Source organism: Miscanthus floridulus, chromosome 16, assembly GCF_019320115.1.
Source record: "Miscanthus floridulus cultivar M001 chromosome 16, ASM1932011v1, whole genome shotgun sequence".
NCBI classification, from domain to species: domain Eukaryota; kingdom Viridiplantae; phylum Streptophyta; class Magnoliopsida; order Poales; family Poaceae; genus Miscanthus; species Miscanthus floridulus.
This window is the reverse complement of record NC_089595.1, coordinates 29937857-29960762: the sequence shown is the minus strand read 5'-3', so window position 1 is coordinate 29960762 and position 22906 is coordinate 29937857. Positions and strand designations below refer to the sequence as shown.

At 44.3% G+C, this 22906-nt stretch overlaps 1 protein-coding gene across 1 annotated transcript; it reads left to right on the top strand.

Moving 5' to 3' along the window:
• Positions 1-11194: 11194 nt before the first annotated feature.
• LOC136511468 (glutathione S-transferase 4-like) lies at positions 11195-11694 on the top strand. Its single transcript, XM_066505531.1, has one exon. The coding sequence runs from the start codon at positions 11195-11197 to the stop codon at positions 11579-11581; it is 387 nt and encodes a 128-aa protein (XP_066361628.1). The 3' UTR covers positions 11582-11694.
• Positions 11695-22906: the final 11212 nt, after the last annotated feature.

Here is a 22906-nt window from a genome sequence, read left to right as displayed (position 1 = left end):
AGGGTTTTTGAAACACATCACATGAAATAACAACATTATGAAATAAACCTTATTTAGTGAATGCATTCAAAACTTTATACTATATGAATGCTTTGCAATGCACATGATGACATGTCAAATTTTAGTATTAGGTCAAAACACCAGAGGTGTTACAACCCTTCCCCCTTAAAGAAATCTCGTCCCGAGATTTAAAACTTAAGGCTAAGTAATGGAAAAGGAAATGTGTCAAGCTAACACTTTAGAACTTTATTCAAAAAGGCGAGAGAGGGGGTTTTTCCATTCTGCTGACAAACGAGACAAGTTACAATATAGACAAGGTATTGCAACTAGATAGAAGCGAAGAAGTCAGGAAAATTCTCTTCTAAGTAATCCTCGGACTCCCATGTAGCTTCATCTTCAGTGTGTTGATTCCATTGTACTTTGTAGAACTTGATCGTACGTCTCCGAGTGACTCGATCTTTCTGATCTAAGACTCTAATGGGGTACTCGGCATAAGTCAAATCAGGTTCTAGTTCTACACCACCAAAGTCGATTTCCTGGTCAGGTACTTGAAGACACTTCTTTAACTGAGATACATGAAAGATATCATGCACCACTGACATGTGATCTGGTAGTTTGACGCGATAGGCGACTGGTCCACATCGTTGTTGGATCTAAAAAGGACCGACATAACGGGGCGCCAACTTTCCCCGAATCCCAAAACGATGAACTCCTTTCATCGGTGATACCTTGAGGTAGACATAATCTCCCACTTTGAATTCTAGCGGTCTTCTCCTCTTATCAGCATAGCTTTTCTGTCGGGATTGAGCTATCTTCATATTAGCTTGTATGAGTTTAACTTTCTCTTCAGCTTCCTTGACCACATCCGGTCCAAAGAACCAACGTTCTCCAGATTCTGACCAATTTAAAGGTGTTTGGCACCTACGGCCATACAGTGCTTCGAATGGTGCCATTTTAATGCTCTCTTGATGGCTGTTGTTATATGAGAATTCAGCTAAGGGAAGGCATTCATCCCATTTAGCACCAAAGGAAAGAACACATGCTCTTAACATATCTTCAAGAATTTGATTTACCCTTTCAGTCTGTCCGTCTGTTTGCGGATGATAAGCAGAACTACGGATAAGTTTAGTTCCTAAAGACTCATGTAAACTTTTCCAAAACTTGGATATGAACAATGATCCTCTGTCAGAGACAATGGTCTTGGGTGCCCCATGCAGACTGAAAATTCTATCAATATAAAGCTTTGCATACTGCTCCGCTCGATATTTATCTCTGACTGGTAAGAAATGAGCTATCTTGGTTAGACGATCAACAATAACCCATATTGAATTGTAGCCTGCAGATGTCCTAGGCAATCCCACGATGAAGTCCATACAAATATCTTCCCACTTCCAAGATGGAACTGGCAACGAATGTAATGGACCTGCAGTCTTCATATGAACTGCTTTGACTCTCTGGCAAATATCACACTTGGCCACATATTGAGCTATTTCTATTTTCATTTTGGTCCACCAATATCTCTTTCTCAGATCATGATACATTTTGTTGCTACCCGGATGAATGGAGTATCTTGTAGAATGAGCTTCATCAAGAATCTGCTTTCGCAGCTCTGGATTTTTAGGTATTACCAACCTATCCTTGAACCATACGACATCTGATTCATCAATCTTGAAACATGTTGGTTTTCCAGATCTGATTTTATCCTTAATATGGGCTATGCCCTTACTTTTCTGTTGAGCAGCAATGATCTGATCTTTGATAGTGGACTCAACTACAATATTGGACAGGGAACCTTGTTCTATGATTTGTAAATTCAGATGCTCCATCTCTTGACACAATGTTCGCTGCATAGGTTCTACAATTAGGCAATGACAATGACTCTTGCGACTCAGGGCATCGGCAACCACATTAGCCTTGCCCGGATGATAATGCACTTCTAAGTCATAATCTTTGATAAGTTCTAACCATCTCCTTTGCCTCATATTCAGTTCTGACTGAGTGAAGATGTATTTCAGACTCTTGTGATCCGTATAGATATGACATATATTGCCCAATAAATAATGTCGCCAAATCTTGAGTGAATGGACAACAGCAGCTAATTCAAGATCATGGGTGGGATAATGTTCTTCGTGCTTCTTAAGTTGTCTGGAAGCATATGCTATGACTCTGCCTTCTTGCATAAGAACACAGCCAATACCAATTCCAGATGCATCATAATAGATATCAAATGGCCTCTCAATATTAGGTTATGCTAATACTGGTGCAGTTGTCAACAACTTCTTCAATGTCTGAAAGGCCTCTTCACATTCTGTTGACCATACAAACTTTGTTTGATTTTTCAACAGTCCAGTAATTGGCTTCGCAATTCTGGAGAAGTCAGGGATAAACCAACGGTAATACCCTGCCAACCCCAGGAAGCTATGAACTTGATGAACAGTTGTAGGTGCTTTCCAATTAAGGACTTCTTCTACCTTGCTCGGATCAACAGCTATACCTTCAGCAGATAGCACATGACCTAGAAATTGTACTTCCTCCAACCAAAATGCACATTTGCTGAATTTGGCATATAGTTGGTGATCTCTTAATCTTTGTAGAACAATACAGAGATGTTCTGCATGTTCCTCTTTGCTCTTAGAGTAGATAAGAATGTCATCAATAAACACCACGACAAACTTATCCAACTCAGGCATGAAAACTGAGTTCATCAGGTACATGAAATGAGCCGGGGCATTGGTCAGCCCAAAAGACATGACTAAATACTCATATAGTCCATATCGGGTAGTAAACGCTGTCTTTGGCACATCTTCATGTCTGATCTTAATCTGGTGGTAGCCTGATCTTAAGTCTATCTTTGAGAATACCTTAGCTCCCGCAAGTTGATCAAAAAGTAAATCGATTCGGGGTAAGGGATATTTGTTCTTGATGGTGACTTCATTTAATGGCCTATAGTCAACACATAACCTTAAGGTTTGGTCCTTCTTCTTCATGAAAATAGCAGGACATCCCCAAGGTGATGAACTGGGTTGAATGAAACCCTTGTCTAACAACTCTTGTAGTTGCATTTTTAATTCTGCTAATTCTTTCGGTGGCATCCTATATGCTCTTCTGGACACTGGTGCTGTCCCTGGTTTCAGATCAATTCTGAACTCTATGTCTCGGTCTGGTGGCAGACCAGGCAGGTCATCGGGAAAGACATCCGTAAACTCACATACCACTGAAATTTCCTTGGCTCCTTCAACAATAGTTGCACAAACTGTCTCCACTGTACTCTTAGGAAAAGGAAGTTGGATAAGAAGTTGGGTTTTGCTGTCAGGTGCATTTACCCTTATGGTTCTACACAGGACATCAATGATAGCCCCGTGTTGAGTTAACCAGTTCATACCAAGGATCACATCTATATCTTGATCCTTTAATATCAGCATATTGGTAGGGAACTCATAACCTCCCAAATCAATAGGTACATGCTGAACTACCTCCCTTGTACAGATTCGTCCCCCAGGCGACTGTATATGATAGGGTTCTTTTGTTTCCCCAATAGCTATCCCATGCTTCACAACAAATGTACGATTGATGAATGTATGGGATGCACCAGAATCAAATAAGGTAATTGCAGGATGCTTAGCAATGGGAAACATACCCATCATAACTGGTTCTCCTTCTGGAATAGATTCCACTTGCGTATAGAATACCCTTCCAGTTTTCTTCTCAGCCGGACCCTTCTGATGGTTCTGAGCATTGCCCTTGTACTGATTTTGAGTTTGATTAACAGGGGCTTTGGTTGCATCAGGATTGTTCTTCCTAGGATACGGACATTCTCGGGAAAAATGCCCGGGTTTACCACAATTATAGCATGAAAAATTGTGATTCTGGGAAGTAACATTGCGGTTTGCATTATTGGCATTGTTCTGCTGCTGTGGTGCTTGATGAATATAAGGCGTATTAGTTGCAGGGCGAATGAAGATTTGCTGCCTGCTTTGGCCTGGTTGTGGGCGAAATGGCGTACGACCATGATTCTGAGGATGGTATACTATCTTCTGACGCTTGCCACTTGATGATCCAGAAGCAAATATTTTCTTCTTCTTCGCCTCTTTGTGTCGGCGGTAATTTTCTTCCGAAGCGATAGCAATGTTGATTGTTTCATGGTAAGTTGCATTACCACAGGCTGCCATCATTGTCTGAAGTTTAGTGTTCAAGCCTCGAAGAAAATGACTCTTTTTCTTCCTGTCCGTATTCACATACTCAATAGCATACTGAGACAGGTGGTTGAAACGCCCAACATAATGCATCACCGGGTGCTCCCCTTGCTTAAGAGCCAAGAACTCTTCCAGCTTCATGGTCATCACACCGTCCGGAATATAATGTGCCCTGAAGGCATCCTTAAACTCCCTCCAGTTGATTTGGTGACCAATGGGCTGTACTGCTACCAAATTTGCCCACCAAGCACCAGCAGCTCCTCGGAGTTGCTGTGCCGCAAACCTTGGTTTTTGAACCTCAGTACAGTGGATCAGCTCGAACTTTTGCTCTATTGTCCTAAGCCAATCATCCGCTTCTAAGGGTTCATCTGCCTTAGAGAACACAGGCGGACGTGTGTCAGTAAAATCCACATAGGTTGACTCGTCGTTTCCATTATTACGACGGCCACGATTAGGGTATGGTGCCTGCTGGTTCTGCGCCAACTCCCTTAATAGCCTGGCATTCTCTGCCATTGCATTGACGAGTGCAGCTATGGCATCAGCCATAGTCGAGGGCATTAGTGGAGGATTTGGGCACTCATCATCATCATGCGAGCCACTAGCACCAGTTCGGGTGATAGGACGAGGCATCTGTTAGAGAAACACATTTACTTACATTATTCTTTATTGAAAGCTTTTAAAAGGTTGCATGCTACAAAGGGTTCTTATTTGTAATACATGTCTTGTATCCCACAAGACAACCCTGGTTTTCTAGGAAAGCAGTAAAGGAACTACTACTACTCCAAGCTTTCAGTCTTCGACATCCGTGCCCGTATCAGACAAAACCTCATCTTCATCTGAGAAGTACACTAACTCCTCAGGGTCCTCCTCCTCTTCTTCATTCTCGACTTCTCCTGGAGCTACAATCATTTCTTCATCGGTAACTTCACCATCCCCATGAGGAGGATGAAGTTGAGCATACAACATATGGACATTTTCATGCAGGATGGCATTGTCCATCTCCAGGTCCTCTACGTAGAACTCCAACTCATTGACGCGTTCATTGGCCGCATCTTCTCGTGTCCAGGCTTCATTCCGCAGCTCCATGGTCATGGTGATACCTCTTTGCATTTCTGCCATCTCCTCTTGATCTTTGGCATGAGCTCGATGAAGAGTGTTGAGCTCCTTGTTAAGGTTCTCAACGTTGGCGGGGTTGCTTGAAGATCCTTCCTCTCCTAGGTTCTTGGAACTTCCTTCACCAAGCTCGTGATTTCTTGGTGCCAATTGGTGACGAGGGACTCCATGAGGTCCGGTGGACTTGCGTGCGGTTTTCTTGGTCTTTGCCATAGCCTGAAGAATTTAGGGTAGGACTATAAGAATAGCTTGAGGATAACGGAGGTTAGCAAGAATGGGATTGACATTACTTACCCAACCACTATTAAGGGGAATTATTATGCAATGTGCTCAAGCATGATGCATGAATCGATCTTACGAATCTAAGTACAAAAGATTAATATAATCATAAGTACTAGATTTTCATAATACATAGGACAAACCTAATCATATTATCCGCCACAAACTTTTCAAATAAGTCAGGATTGAGTCTAGATCAAAGGTAAGAAGAAAGAAATTGAACTTTCAAAATATCATGTTTACTATCCTTGATCCAAATCATTTTGAGGGTTTTCCAAAGTAACCTACAATGATCTTAGATGGGAACTGCTCTGATACCAGCTGTGGCAGAACCTCCTAAGGAATCGGGCCCACATGCACCTATCGTTGTCTTAACAGACTTCGGATAGTGTACACGAGTTCTCAACAACTCAACAGGTCTGTCGGGTGTCCTCGGGAAACCCAAATCATCCATGTTTCTCTTTTCAAACAGGATCCCAATCACAGTCATTGCAGATTACAACAGTTTATTCAAATATATATCAGAGTAAAAGATAGCGGAAGTCTTAAGATAGCATTATTACAAACCAGTTGTTTTCAAAGTTACAATACCATAAGTGTCATACAACCATAGTAGCGGGATAATATTACATTAACTTTATTTATCATACAAACTAGTGCCTTGTCCAAAGGCCATTCATTACTCCTCATCATCATTGTTGACTTCAAACACTGACATGCAGCAGGGACCAAAACAAGCCTGTGCATGCGACTCACCTGCAACAAGGGTTAACAAACCCTGAGTACAAAGGTACTCAACAAGACTAACCCGACGTGACGGGGTGTAAGAGTCTAGAGATGCAGGGGTTTGGGACAAGGTAAGGATGTAGCAAAATTCAAGTCCTTTGCCAAAAGCTTACTATATTTATCCTATTCTCAATTTTTACCCCTAAGTCCTTTTAGTTCTTTATCTCAAACTAAATGTACATTTCCCATATTTCATTCCTTCTCATTCCATTCTTTTTCTCATATTTTAGTAATTCACCAGTACTACATTGCTTCTGTAATGAATCGAGTCTCCATATTCGCGGAGCACCGGCAATTCGAATTGAGTCAAGTCCCAGCTGGGGATTCCTTATCACACGACATATGTAGAGCTTAATCTTGCATATATCAACCTCGCTACCGGATCTTCCTATACTAAGCCGTCTCCACGCCACCCGAGAGTACAGCACACCTCAAATCCGGCCACATTCCAGCCACGAGGGTACACGCTACTCCCGCCATCTCTCCACTCCCAGTGCGCGGGCATTCGTCTTAGTATCGGATTAGCCGAAGTAGGCTTACCGGAGTATGTGACCAGTACTACAAAGTGTCTCGTTCAGAAGATCCACAATGAGTGGCCTTTAAGCGACATAGCCGACAACATTACCCAAAAATTCAAGATAAGTCACCCGACTAGTCTCTAATTCATTCTATCTTCTTTCTTTCTTTGGCCAGTATGCCATCTTTGATTGTATCAAAACTTTTACTTTGAAAGCCTACCATAAAGCATACTAAGCATACTACGCTTTTATAAATGAAAACATCTTCAAGGATGGTAAACAATTATCAAGGTAGGTAATGCATCAAGTAGGTAACATTTGAATTAAACAACTTAATGCAATAAGTAACATAGGTGATAAACTTTTCAAAGTAAACAAGGTAATGGCTTAATGCATAAACCGGGGCTTGCCTTCGTTGACGATCTCAGATTCCGGTTCAGTACCACAATTATCGAATCCCGTGACAACCGGGGATTCTTCCAGAACTTGCTCAACTAGAATCGTTTCGTTCTCGGGTTCTACACGAAATGATAACATATGCTTTAACATGATGATAATGTAAACATGATGCTTTCACGGCACATAAAATGTAAAAACACCCGCAAACGATTTGATTTTGCGGTACAGTCGCAAGCCAACAAAACCAACTTGCAATCCTACCATTAAGAACCACACATGTGACTTGACCAAATGGATCTTGAAACCCTACTAGTCACAAAACATGACCAAAACAAGATCCAACACTAATCAAACACTTAGGGTTTACTTTTATCTATTTTTGAATTAATTTGGAATTAAGCCCAAAAATAAACTTGTTCCAAATGACCTGAAAATTTTATGTAAGCTTCCTTATGACAAATTAGTGTACCAAAACAAATTTCATAATTTTTGGAATTATACAGTGACCTACAAAAATCATGGAAATTGCATTTTTCAATTAATGGACTGAATATTTGAACATTCAAAATTTATCCAAATTTCAAATTTCAAATTTTTAAATCATACTAGAACATGTACAGAAGCTACACAAAAATTTTCAGAATTTTTGAATGTGTAAATAAATTCCTACAAAATTGCAAAATTGCTGCACTATTCAAAATCAGAAAATAACCAAAGCTCACTATTCTTCTTCCTCAGCATCACTGACAGCCTGACCCCACGCGTCAGCGACAGTGGGCAAGACACGGCGGCGTGGCCAGCTCTGGCCAGCAAAACGCGCCGGTGGTGACCCTCCGGTGAGACGGGCTGCTCCTACATGATCTACACCAAGTCGTGCATCTATCCCAAGTCTCAGAACAGAAAAGAGCACACCAGATGGCACTCAACGCCGGCCATGGTGGCTCGGACCCGACGGCGGTCGATGTAACTAGGGCTACGGCGCAGTAAGAGTCAAAGGAAGAGTGAGCAACACGCTCAGGAGCTCACCGTGATCACGATGATGGGCTTGGTGCAGTCGGAGATGGTCTGGAGTAGCCTGGCCACGGTGAGGGCAGTCACGGCGGAGCTCTGACCGGTCACGGGGAAGACGGGTTGCGCCGGGCGATTCCGGCCAACACCAGCGACGAGAGCAAGTCGAGGAGGAGCACAAGACCAATGCGATCGCGTTGACGTAGCTGGGAACGACAGACGCGGCTCGACGAGGCCTACGGCGAGCGGCGGAGCTACGCGGTGACGGAGCAGAGCAGAGGGAAGGAATGGGAGCGACGGCGGCGACGGTGGCTATTTATAGCCCGAAAGGAGGCGTCCGGTGTCGCCAACGCACGGGCGGGTTCACCAGGGTGACATTGGCGTGTCACCGCACGTGAAAGCGGCGAAGAAGGTCGGCGGCAAGCAGACTGCGTGGCGCCGGCGGTGAGCGGCGATGTAGTTTTTAAATTTTGCATTATTTACAGAACTGCCACTGAGTCTATTTTTCAAATTACTCAGAAATTTTCTAAAGAAGTTGAAAATCTCCAAAAATATAAGTTGCTCAACTTTTCAAGTACTACAACTTTCATTTAAGAAACATTTTCAAATTCTGCCTCCATTTTGAATTTCACATTTGGGGTACATTTAAAGATTTGAATCATTTCAAAATTACTCCAAATTTTGTATGTAAACTTGAAAAACTTTGAATACCAAAGTTGATCCTTATAAAATAATCTCCAACTTTGCTTTTTGCCTCAACCCCAAATTCCTCATGGATTTTGAATTAGTAAAAAGGGGCAAAAAGGACTTTTATAATTTGAATGTGAATTCAAATTTGATTTGTCTTCCTTTTACTTAGATTTTGATTTTTTGACCAGTAACATGGCCCATTAGGGTTATTTGAGTCAAAGGACATATGACCTCACATGATCACATGAAATTTAACCCCTGTGGTCATGATCTGTATTTAGGGTTTTTGAAACACATCACATGAAATAACAACATTATGAAATAAACCTTATTTAGTGAATGCATTCAAAACTTTATACTATATGAATGCTTTGCAATGCACATGATGACATGTCAAATTTTAGTATTAGGTCAAAACACCAGAGGTGTTACACCCTGTCGACGAAATCTGGTCAACAGTCTACCGAGGGGTATGTCCACGGTAGGTGAATCGATGGAGGTGCGCGTGAGGAGAATGGATGGTGACACAGAACGCAAAAGACAATGATTAGACAGGTTTGGGCCATTGGCTTGATGTAATACCCAACGTCTTGTGTCTTTGTGGATTGTATTGCGTGTATTCAGATGAAAATAAGGGGGGTCCCTACCCGCCTTATATAGTTTTGGGGGTAGGGTTACAGATCAGTTATTTCCATTCTGATCAGTTTGCAAGATAGGAAGTTACAAATCGTACAATATCTATCATATTTGAGCATATTTCATAGATCACCGAGGATCTTCATGTTGCCTTGCGAAGCACGTCGTCCTGCAGCATACTACGCGTGGCATTGTCTTGCGAGCTAGGCCTCGACCAGTGGCGCGACCCATGCATAGTCTTATGGGCTGGGCCTCCCCTAGCGGCTCAGCCCACGTGGAGCCTTGCGGGTACCAAGGGTCATACCCCAATAGCTAATCCCCGAGCACCTTGCATCCGCTGAGCAACACCATCTTGCATCCATCCGAGCTGTCCAACTTGCAGCAACTCATGAGGATCAGTCTTCCGACCAGTTCAAATAGGAGCCGAGCTGTTGAAGCAATCGTCTGAGCAGTTCGAACGAGTGTCTGAGCTGTCGAAGTGGGTGTCTGAGCAACTGAGACAGGCGTCCAACCACTTTAACTAGGCGTCAAGCTCAGACTCACTAGAAGTCATGGTTTGCCATAAGGATGCAAGGAGCTCAAGTAAAAATTTTGAAGTCTTGGTCGGTGAAGTGTACACACTTAAGTGTCAATTGCGATGGTCCTGACGATGTGGTCCTCAGGGCGGAGCATAGGCGAAGACTTGACGAAGTTGAAACACCGTGAAGACGAAAAAAGTATGTGCACCGCAAGGTGCATTGTACATAATGTAGTCCCCGAGCCTGCTGGAAGATGATGAAGGAATCTTATAGCAGGGTCAAAGAAAAATATGCAGCCCCCATCATTGCTGAAAGATCGAGTAATCAGGGAACCAGTACATTCACTGCAAGATGAAGTGTACACACTTAGTCCCCGAGCCTGCTGGAAGATGATGAAGAAATCTTGTAGCAGGGTCAAGGAAAAATATCTTAGCATAGATGCATAATGAATTCCGTTGACCCAGCGCTGAGTCTAGAGATTCGTTTCATCGTTCCGCTTTCAACGCGATTTAACGCCGCGGCCCACCTTGCTCATTTGGTGGCCCATCAATGTGCAACGATTTTGGGAGGGAATGCAGTGGGTCAGGCGTGGTTTCCCAGAATCCCTAGAAGGCAAAGGGTCGAGGGTCAAACTGTTATAAAGTGCCGTAGCCCCAGCACACATTCTCCACCTTGCTCTTGCCTCTTCGTCTTCTTCCTTACACCCGCAACACATCAACCGGCAACTGTTCCACCATCTTAGCAACCGCAAGCTCGTAATCTCCCACCATTCCTTAGATCGGCGAGATGGCACCCAAGAGAAGCCACAGCAGCTCGTCGCACTGAGGAATGGGTGAGCTCCATCAGCAATGAGGCGGTGCTCAACCAGTTGGTGGTGGACGACGTGCTGCTGGATAGGGTGACGATAGGATGGCATCCTGCTCGTGGTGGGAGCTTTCCTACCCCCACGGTGATGAATTGGTCATGTTTGAAGATTATTTCTATCGCGGATTTGGTGTTCCGATTCATCCGTTCCTCCATGGATTGATTAAGTATTACGCCATTAGTCTTTGCAATGGTAGACTTATGGCTTGAAGTGGAGGCCCACCAGTTGAGCCCGTTGGTGCTCGCCATCGTGCTAGAGTGCATCGTCGCGCCGTTCTACGGTCGCAAGCGCAACCAAGCGATCGTCGACGAGAACGTGGAGAAGCTCAAGAAGGTGCTCGAGGTGTACGAGGCGCGGCTGAGCCAAAGCAAGTACCTCGCCGGCGACTTCCTTAGCCTTGCCGACCTCAGCCACTTCACCATGATGCACTACCTTATGGCCACCGAGTACGCCACGCTGGTCGAGGCATTGCCGCACGTCAGCGTCTGGTGGGAGGGCCTTGCCATGCGCCTAGCAGCGAAGAAGGTCACGGAGTTCATGCCGGTCGGCACCAGGGCACCTAAGAAACAGGAGTGATGATGAAAAGTGACGTGTGTTGTGCTTAATTACTTTCTCATGTGCACGTGGTGCCTCTGTAGTTTGTCTATTTGTCTTTTGCTGCTTCCTCCACAGCGCACGTGGCCGTGTTGACCCCGGCTACTTCTCCACCGTGGAGGGTCCAGGGACGCCTGGTTCTGCGTACGTTCGGTGCTGTCCCGCTCTGGCGCTCTGTACGTGCGCATGCACTTTAATCAGGGAATGCTCGGCTATTTGGGCACTGACCGTCCCATTCGTGCACGTCCGACTATTAGAGCTGGCCCACATGACAGAGATAGGCAGAGCTAGATGGGTGCATGCAGCACGTGCGTGCCCACGAGTCATAGCGCGTGGGAGAAGTACATGCTGCAATATACTAAAACCAAGTGAAACAATTGAAACATACGTTAGCAACATATGTGTATAACCACTGCAACATATGCAACATCTAGATAAAACACTTGTAACATACGTCTGAAATAGGTGAAACATTTAGAGCATACACTTGTAACATACGTGTATAGTCAATGCAACATATGCAACATATAGATGAAAACATGCAACATCCAGATGAAATAGCTGAAACATTTGAAAAGCACACTTGCAACATACATGTATAGCCACTGCAATGTATGCAACATTTAGAAAAAGCACTTGCAATATATGTTTGAAACAGCTTAAACCTACACTTGCAACACACGTGTATAGCCATTGCAATATATGCAACACCAGATTTACTTTTGCAACATCCAGATCAAACATATGCAACATACATCTGAAACACAAAATATACGGTTGCAACATGTCGTCATCTACTTGGCGGCCCAATGAAGGTTGACGCGGCCGCGGGGGAGCGCAGCGTGAGGCGCGTGCGGCGCGCGGCACAAGGCACGAGGCACGGACGACGCGTGGCGTGAGGCATAGGCGGGGTGCGGGGCACGAGGCCAGTCCCTCGTGAGGCGTGAGTCGTAGGGGCGTGCGGTGGGAAGCGTGTCCAACGCGAGGCGCGGGGGTGCGTGGCATGAGACGATTCGTCCCGGTCCAAGCGTCCAGATTTTTTAATAATGTGCTGGTCAGACCTGGTCCGTAGGCCAGCGAAAGGCACGCATCCAGCCGACGGACGCTCGGTACAGAGCATTACCGTTTGCCGACAACACCTAGAAATCAATTTATAGGGGATGATTAGAGACCTGACTCAATACTAGAAATTGATTTAAAAAACAATTAGTCCAAGTTAGCATGTTTCTATTTTAAATAACCCTAAGACATATTAGTTTCTTATGTGATCTGTTCAATCTAATCTACTACTCCCTCCATTTTAAATTGTAAGTTATTCTAACATTTTTAGATATGTAGTTTTTGCTATGCACCGATATATACGTTATGTCTAGATGCATGATAAAAGCTATGAACCTACAAAAGCCAATGCGACTTACAATTTGGGATGGAAGAGTTTTTAAGCAATGAATCAGATCAATCCAAGATAGATGAGTACCTATCTTTATCATTGTTAAGCATCATAATTAGTGTCAGTAATTAACCTAAGTCAGATTGCCGTCGCTAAGGCATGCCAAATTAAATTCTATGTGTTATCCTTAAACAGAACAATGTTGACATGTTTTAGTTTGGTTTGATGCCAATTGAGATTCTAATAATTGAACTAGGGTGCAATCAGTGAGCAATCATAAAATAATTAAGCATATTTTTTAATCTATAGTTCCCTCTTAATAGTAAGACTATCTACCCTAAATCCGGCCACGCACTATATTGAGTACCAGCCAGCAAAATTGAAACCCCTAGCTTATATCTTGCCTTTGGGCTTGTTTTCATCTCTTTCTTCTTTCTCCAAGTATTAGCCTGCTCTATATGGCTTGATGATCACTCAACCACATCCTAGTCTTGCTGACCATCTTGATGTGAACCTTATCTCAATCACAACTTAATTGGAAGCATCAGTCCACTAGTTGTCATTCAATTACCCAAATTAAACTTAGAGCTTTTACGGTCCTGCGCATAGAACACCACAAACTCAGCACTGATTAAGCCCCGTTCGGCTTGCTGAAACTGGCTGAAAAACACTGTTCTGACTGAATTGTTGTGAGAGAAACATTGTTCCGGCTGAAAAAACAAGCTGAATGGTGCAGAAAGAAAAAATGTTTTTCTTTGCTGAATTTATTATGTTAGGGCAAAAAAATGTTTTTTATTGTATTTACTGTTTTGTTAGTTTTCTTCTGTGAATTATTTTTTTAAAGTATAGACAAATAAGTTTATTGCCTAAGAACAATGTTTACTTCCCAGTTTTGATAATTTAATCCCCAAGATATTTCAGTAGACAATTAAATGTGACCTTTGGAATATCTTTGTTCACAATGTTTAAGTCTTTGAGCTATTAGTTTAATTCCTAATAATTTTTAATTCACAAGATAATGTAGTTGTTCTGATTTCTGCGGAAGACACAATGCACCGAGGTTTTAGTGCTAAAAGTTTAGAAGGATGGATTGGGAGTTTTTTTTTTCCGATCTTTCCAAAAAAAGCAAGGATTGGGAGAAAATTTAGGATACTCTTGGAGATACTCTTAGAGCAACTCCAATAGACTCTCTAAATCCTTCATAAATGCTAGGAATAAAGATTTTGATAAAAAAATTACCCTTAAACAGCTTCTCTATATGGTTATCCAAATATAGCCATCTTCTATTCTGGATTTCTTGCTAGCCAAAAATAGAAGATGAGAATGACTCTTTAGAGTGCAGATGAGATATAGAAAGACTGTTAGAGAGTCAAAAGATATAGAAAGCGATTTTATGCAAGTAACTGTCGACTAAAGATGATCAACAGTCCACCGAGGGGGCTACCCGCGATGTTAGATTGATCGGAGAGGTGAGCGAGAACAAGAGCGAGACGGTGACAAGACACAAGATTTATACAGGTTCATGCCATCAGCTTGACGTAATACCCTAATCCTGTGTCCCATCAGTTTGTATTGGCTATCATATATGACTGTGTATGTTTTGAGAGGGTCCCTGTCGACGAAATCTGGTCAACAGTCTACCGAGGGGTATGCCTACGGTAGTAGATGAATCGGTGGAGGTGCGCATGAGGAGACCGGATGGTGACACAGAACGCAAGAGACAACGATTAGACAGGTTCGGGCCGTCGGCTTGACGTAATACCCTATGTTCTGTGTCTTTGTAGATTGTATTGCGTGTGTTCAGATGAAAATGAGGGGGGTCCCTACCAGCCTTATATAGTTTGGGGGGGTAGGGTTACAGATCGGTTATTTCCATTATGATCAGTTTGCAAGATAGGAAGTTACAGATCGTACAATATCTATTATATTTGAGCAGATTTCATACATCATCGAGGATCTTCACGTTACCTTGCGAAGCACGTCGTCCTGCAGCATACTTCACGTGGCGTTGTCTTGCGAGCTAGGCCTCAACCAGTGGTGTGACCCATGCATAGTCTTGTGGGTTGGGCCTTCCCTAGCGGCTCAGCCCACGTGGAGCCTTGCAGGTACCAGGGGTCATATCCCCACAGCTAATCCCCGAGCACCTTGCATCCGCTGAGCAACACCATCTTGCATCCATCCGAGCTGTCCAACTTGCAGCAACTCATGAGGATCAGTCTTCCGACCAATTCAAATTAGAGCCGAGCTATTGAAGCAATTGTCCGAGCAGTTTGAACGAGCATCCGAGCTATTGAAGTGGGTGTCTGAGCAGCTGAGACAAGCGTCTGACTAATTTAACTAGGCGTCAAGCTCGGACTCACTCAAAGTCGTGGTTTTCCATAAGGATGTAATGAGCTCAAGTAAAAAATTTGAAGTCTTGGTCAGTGATGTGTACACACTTAAGTGCCAATTGCGATGGTCCTGACGACATGGTCATCAGGGCGGAGCATAGGTGAAGACTTGACGAAGTTGAAACACCGTGAAGAAGAAAAAAGTGCGTGCGCTGCAAGGTGCATTATACACAATGTAGTCCCCGAGCCTGCTGAAAGATGATGAAGGAATCTTATAGCAGGGTCAAAGAAAAATATGCAGCCCCCATCATTGCCGAAAGATCGAGTAACCAGGAACCAGTACATTCACCGCAAGATGAAGTATACACACTTAGTCCCCGAGCCTACTAGACGATGATAAAGAAATCTTGTAGCAGGGTCAAAGAAAATTATCTTGGCATAAATGCATAAAGAATTCCGTTGACCCAGCACTGAGTCTAGAGATTCGTTTTGTCATTCTACTTTCAACGCGATTTAACACCATGGCCCACCTTGCTCATTTGGCGGCCAATCAATGTGCAGCGGGTTAGGCGCAGTTTCCCAAAATCCCTAGAAGGCAAAGGGTCGAGGGTCGAACCGTTATAAAGTGCCACAGCCCCGGCGCACATTCTCCACCTTGCTCTCGCCTCTTCATCTTCTTCCTTGCACTTGCACCACATCAACCGGCAACTGTTCCGCCATATTAGCAACCGCAAGCTTGTAATCTCCCACCATTCCTCAGATCGGTGAGATGGCGCCCAAGAGAAGCCGTAGCAACTCGATCAGGGCATCGCGTGAGCTCAATTGCACCGAGGAATGGGTGAGCTCCATCAACAATGAGGTGGTGCTCAACCAGATGGTGGTGGACAGCGTGTTGTTGGATAGGGTGACGGTAGGATGGCGTCCTACTCGTGGTGAGAGCTTTCCTACCCCCCGCAGCAATGAATTGGTTATGTTTGAAGATTATTTCTATCACGGATTTGGCGTTCCAATTCATCCGTTCCTCTGTGGATTGATTGAGTATTACGCCATTAGTCTTTGCAATCTGGGCCCGAACTCCATCCTTTAGGTTTCTGTCTTCATCCATTTCTATGAAGCCTATCTTGGCATTCTCCCACATTTTGATCTCTTCCACCGCTTTTTCTGTTTGAAATCTCGTGGGGGGTCTAGATCTAGGGTTGCAGGTAGAGTGTAATTGCAGCTGTAGGATGGGATGGTTGGGAAGTACATCGCTATCCCATTGAACACAAACATGAAGTATTGGGCACAACGATGGTTCTACATGCCATAGGAGGAACATTATGTGGCATGCGACATTGATCAGATTCCCATGAGTAACGCCAGGTGGTTAGAGAGACCTAGTGCCAGAGGAATGGAGCAAGTGAGGGAGCTCCTGGTGTTGATTGACCGAAGGAGAGTAGATGGGGTCATAATGGCGATGAACTTTACTTTTCGGTGATGCCAGCTCAGCAAGGAGAGGGCACACCTAGCATATGAATTCTAGGAGGATACTAATAGGACCCGAGAGGTGCTCGAGCCGATTGACCGAGAGGAAGTCAAGTGGTGGATTGGGGTGTTGTTCAACCTCATGGGGCACTACAAGGTTGACGACCAGTAGAGGGCCTTTAGTGTTGGGAACCTCCCACCAGAGGTAAGAGTCTTTGTATTAGTTTGGCCTAATTCCTTTTTGTTGCGATCTACTCATTCATGCTCCTGAAGAACTATGGGCAGGACCGAGCAGCATACTTCTCAGTCGTGTCGTCAATGGACTGGCTGAGGGGTGTTGATGCTCGGTCGAGCAGTCCCCAGCATCGAGCCAACTTGGAGGCTAGTAGGGACAGCTCGGAGACAACGACGATGAAAATGGAGGTGAGCGAACATCAGATGTCCATGAGAAACTTCAAGGGAATCGGCCCACTAGCGAGGAGTCATCCCCTAAGAGAAGGAAGACGGCGGGATCATCCCGTTGAGAAGAGCGGCCGGTGAACATCGGCGCTCCCATTCACCCTCAAAGATGGCAAATGGTGGTTTCAAGCTCGTCGGATGATGATGGGTTGGCAGCACCACCATCTCCAAGGGACTCGATGCCACCACAGGCCGTGCCAGCTGGAGTGAGGACCCACGAGATGCGACGGCCATGGTAAGCCATTGCCACGCCGCGTGGTGGTGTTCGGGCATCGTCAGCTGCTGAAGCCCATGAGATCATAGTTACACTCCCTATGGTAACAGCGTAGGCGACCACCGCAATCCCTAAGACCGTGTGGATGACTTCGGCAGCGGCGGTGGAGGAGCCAAGTAGTTTGGGGGGTGGGCCGACGGGTAGCAGGCGGGGACGCCGGTTCCGAGCTATGCAATAATAGTCGCAGTTGTAAATACCTTATTTATTTGCTATGTTGCTTCAGTACTATAGTTTGCTTCTTTAACGTATTGTTGCTTGTTGAAGCGCGGAGTCAATGGAGGAATTGCAGCCATCGGTTGCTAGCGACGAAAGGCACATGGGGGAGCCGGTGGCTCCTCCCGCTGACCTAGCATAGACAAGAGCAGATCCAATTGGCCCTGCCTAGGAGCAATCAACGGCTATAGGGCCAACCGGCCCTACTACAGGAGAGTCCTCGATAGCTAGACCGGCATCGCCTAGCGGTTGGTTGCACGAAGAGGGTGATCCTGGTATGGAGGAGATGTGGGGGTGTGGCGGTGATATCAAGTGGCCTTGCCAAAGCAAGTACGGAGCCCGTGGGTGATGCACCGAGCAATGCAGCGCAAGGCCCACCTGTGGTTACTGAACAAGTGGTGGCGATGGCGGAGGCGGCGCTTGGACACCCTGTTCGAGCATGGCAGCAGCCGAGGAGGGTGCCTATGCCGGTGGTTGCCGTTGAGGTCGAAGATATAGTGTGGGAGTGAAAGGTCCTAATATGGCTAGAGGGGGGGTGAATAGCCTATTTAAAAAACTACAAATCAACTAGAGCAATTTGATTAGTATGACAAATGGCGAAAAGCAAACTTGCTCTAGCTCTACAAGGGTTGCAAGCCACCTATTCAACAATTCTAGTTGCAATGATTCCTAGGCACACAACTTGGAAAGTTACTACTCACTAAGAGCTCTCAATCTTGCTACTCTAAAGAGCTCCACTAGATGAACTTAAAATAACAAAACAAGCTCTCAATTCTAATTACACTAAAGAGCTTGCCACAACTAGTTTGCAAGAATATAAATGAGTGAGTAGGGTGATTATACCGCCGTGTAGAGGAGTGAACCAATCACAAGGTGAATATTAAATCAATCACCGGGAGAATACCAAATGGCAAGAGACAACCGATTTTCTCCCGAGGTTCACGTGCTTGCCAACACGCTATGTCCCTGTTGTGTCGACCAACACTTGGTGGTTCGGCGGCTAAGAGGTGTTGCACAAACCCCGTCCACATGATTGGACACTGCAAGAACCTACCCACAAGTGAGGTAACTCAATGACACGAGCAATTCACTAGAGTTACCTTTCGGCACTCTGCCAAGGAAGGTACAAATCCCCTCACAATCACCGGAGATGGCCACGAACAATCACCAACTCATCCCAATCCTCCACCGCTGCACCAAGCCGTCTAGGTGGTGGAAACCACCAAGAGCAACAAGCAAAATCCACAGCAAAACATGAATACCAAGTGCCTCTAGATGCAATCACTCAAGCAATGCACTTGGATCCTCTCCCAATCTCACAAAGATGATGAATCAATGATGAAGATGGGTGGGAGGGCTTTAGCTAAGCTCACAAGGTTGCTATGTCAATACAAATGGCCAAGAGCGTGAGCTTGAGCCGGCCATGGGGCTTAAATAGAAGCCCCCATGAAATAGAGCCGTTGGGCTACTCACTGCACTGAACACGGGCCGACCGAACACTCCGATCAGATTGACCGGACGCTGGACCTCAGCGTCTGGTCATGCGATGTGTGCCACATGTCATCGGCTTCAAACGCCGATCACCCGATTACAACAGTCAATTGATGACCAGACGCGTTAGTTAGAAAGTGACCGGACGCTGGACCTCAGCGTCCAGTCGTTTCCAGTAAGGTTCCAAACGCGAATTTTCACAACCGGACGCATCCGGTCATGCTCGACCGAACTCACCCAGCGTCCGGTCACTCAATGTCTCCCCTGTGCACCACATGTTAGCGTACGTCAGCATTGACCGGACGCACCCTACCAGTGTCCGGTCACTCTTCGCGCCAGCGTCCAGTCATAAGACCGAGATGCGTGCTCACTACTGCTACTGACCGGACTCTGAATCTAGCGTCCGATCACTACACCACCAGCGTCCGGTCACTCTGTGAACCCCTGTCTTTTCTGTCTAGGGCGCCGGTGGCACCGTTGGACTGTCCATACTCTACGGGCGGACACTCCGCCGATGAAGTTTCTAACCCTTGCTCAAATGTGCCAACCACCAAGTGTATCACCTTGTGCACATGTGTTAGCATATTTTCACAAACATTTTCAAGGGTGTTAGCACTCCACTAGATCCTAAATGCATATGCAATGAGTTAGAGCATCTAGTGGCACTTTGATAACCGCATTTCAATACGAGTTTCGCCCCTCTTAATAGTACGGCTATCTAACCTAATTGTGATCACACTCGCTAAGTGTCTTGATCACCGAAATAGAATGGCTCCTACTATTTATACCTTTGCCTTGAGCCTTTTGTTTTTCTCTTTCTTCTTTTCCAAGTTCAAGCATTTGATCATCACCATGCCATCACCATCGTCATGATCTTCGCCATTGCTTTATCACTTGGAGTAGTGCTACCTATCTCATAATCACTTTGATAAACTAGGTTAGCACTTAGGGTTTCATCAATTAACCAAAACCAAACTAGAGCTTTCGATCTCCCCCTTTTTGGTAATTGATGACAACCCTTTCACAAAGATATGAATTGAGATTTAATTGAATTCACGTTGCTTGCCCAAACATATCTACCATGTGTAAAAGAGTATGGACAAGTTGCATGAACTCCAAATGGTAGTAATTGCTCCCCCTACATATGTGCTAAGAGTTTGGATTGTAGCTTGCACATATGCTTAGATAGGAAATATAGGAGTCAATTTCTACCAAATGATGCTAAGGTATAAGAGATGGACCTTTGAAGCGTGATACCGATCGGAGTGCACCAATATACCATCCTTAGCATCATTAGTAACTAGACATACACAAAAACTAGAATACCCTATAAGATCAACATTACAATCAAGGGTCTAGTTTCCATAGAATGAACATAAGTCTAGTTACTAAGCCTATGCATGCTAGTTTTTCATTTCATCATTCAAACCTATAACTAGCATGCACCACACAAGCATGGATATTGAAATTAAGAACTTGTACCATGCAAGCAAATATATGAAATGTTCCCCCTACTTGTGTGATCAAAATTTTAATTGATCCCTTTCCTTTATCACATCTCTCCTTCTATCACTCATATCTTTGTTTCTCTCCCCCTTTGTCAACAATTAGCACAAAAGGTGAGCTCAAATTATAGATAGGTTGGGGTAAAACCATGTGAAATGAGGATCATTTTCCCAATTTGGTTCAATCTAGATTACTTGCAAAAGATATTTAACTCGGTTTGATCCAAGGACAAGCTTCTTCACACCTCCAAATAAGGGTTATCTTGTACCATATCGAGTTAAACACTTATAGCTCATTTTCTAAATCAAACACTAGGTTTACAAGCCCACAAACATGTCATATGCTACCACTAGATCATTTCAAACATACAAGCAATAGTGGTACCATACAAGCATCAAATTCATTTGATTTTCATGAATGAGCCTAGGACATGATAGGAATGACTAGATGCACTAAACAAGTCCTTAGCAATGGATGGATGACATGTCCATCAACTTTACCTTGCTTGGCTCAAAGGAGAGGCATGTCATATAGTGGGGTGCATCAACACATATTTGAGAAGTCAAGTATGTTCAATTCATTCCTTAGCTTGCAAAACCTCTTCTCATCAAGTGGCTTGGTGAATATGTCGGCAAGTTGATCTTCGGTGCCCACATTCTCTATGCAAATGTCCCCTCTTTGTTGGTGATCTCTTATGAAGTGATGACGGACATCTATATGCTTTGTTCTTGAGTGTTGAACTGGGTTGTTGGTGAGTTTTACGGCACTTTCATTGTCACATAGCAATGGCACTTGCTTGAACTTGATTCCAAAGTCACTCAAGGTAGCCTTCATCCAAAGTAATTGAGCACAACAACTACCGGCCGAAATGTACTCCGCTTCGGCGGTTGAAAGTGCTACACTATTTTGCTTCTTTGATGACCAAGACACAAGTGATCTTCCCAATAGTTGACATGTGCCCGATGTGCTCTTTCTCTCAACTTTGCACCCCGCATAATCGGAATCCGAATATCCAATCAACTCAAATCTTGCTCCTTTGGGATACCATAATCCAACATGTTGTGTATGCTTCAAGTACCTCAATATTCTCTTAGTTGCCTTCAAATGACTTTCTCTTGGTGAGGCTTGAAATCTAGCACACATGCATACACTAAACATCACATCCGGCCTTGATGCGGTCACATAGAGTAGACTTCTAATCATGGACCGATACATCTTTTGATCCACCATGTTGCCACTAGCATCACTATCTAAGCTTCCACTTGTCCCCATTGGTGTACTAATAGCTTTACTATCATCCATTTTAAACTTCTTGAGCATGTCCTTGATATACTTGCCTTGACTCACAAATGTGCCATTCTTCATTTGCTTGATTTGAAGACCAAGGAAGTAACTAAGCTCTCCAATCATAGACATCTCAAACTCACTTGCCATCATCTTGCCAAACTCCTCACAAAATTCTTGATTTGTTGATCCAAAGATGATATCATCAATATAGATTTGCATTACAAACAAGTCATTTCCAAGCTTCTTGGTGAAGAGAGTGGTGTCAACCTTTCCCATCTTGAATCCCTTAGAGAGTAGGAAATCCCTCAATCTCTCATACCATGCCCTAGGTGCTTGTTTCAATCCATACAAAGCCTTTCTCAACTTGAACACATGGTTGGGTTTCTTTTCATCCTCAAAACTGGGAGGTTGCTCAACATACACAAGCTCATTGATATACCCATTTAGAAATGCACTCTTCACATCCATTTGGTACAACTTGATGTTGTGGGCACAAGCATAAGCTAGCAAGATCCTAATTGCATCCAATCTTGCAACCGGGGCATATGTTTCTCCAAAGTCAAGACCTTCAACTTGAGTGTAACCTTGAGCTACTAATCTTGCTTTGTTCCTTATTACTATCCCATCTTGATCTTGCTTGTTCCGAAAGACCCACTTGGTTCCAATCACATTATGATCCTTAGGCCTCTCAACTAAATCCCATACTTGGTTTCTTGTGAAGTTGTTTAGCTCTTCATGCATAGCATTGACCCAATCAATATCCTTCAAAGCTTCATCCATCTTCTTTGGTTCAATGGATGACACAAATGAGAAATGCTCACAAAATGAAGCCAATTTTGATCTAGTTTGCACACCTCTTGAAATATCACCAATGATAGTGTCCAATGGATGAT

Bases quoted from the DNA above. Each gene is read 5' to 3' on its own strand.
- LOC136511468 (XM_066505531.1), top strand. From the start codon at position 11,195: ATGGTAGACTTATGGCTTGAAGTGGAGGCCCACCAGTTGAGCCCGTTG.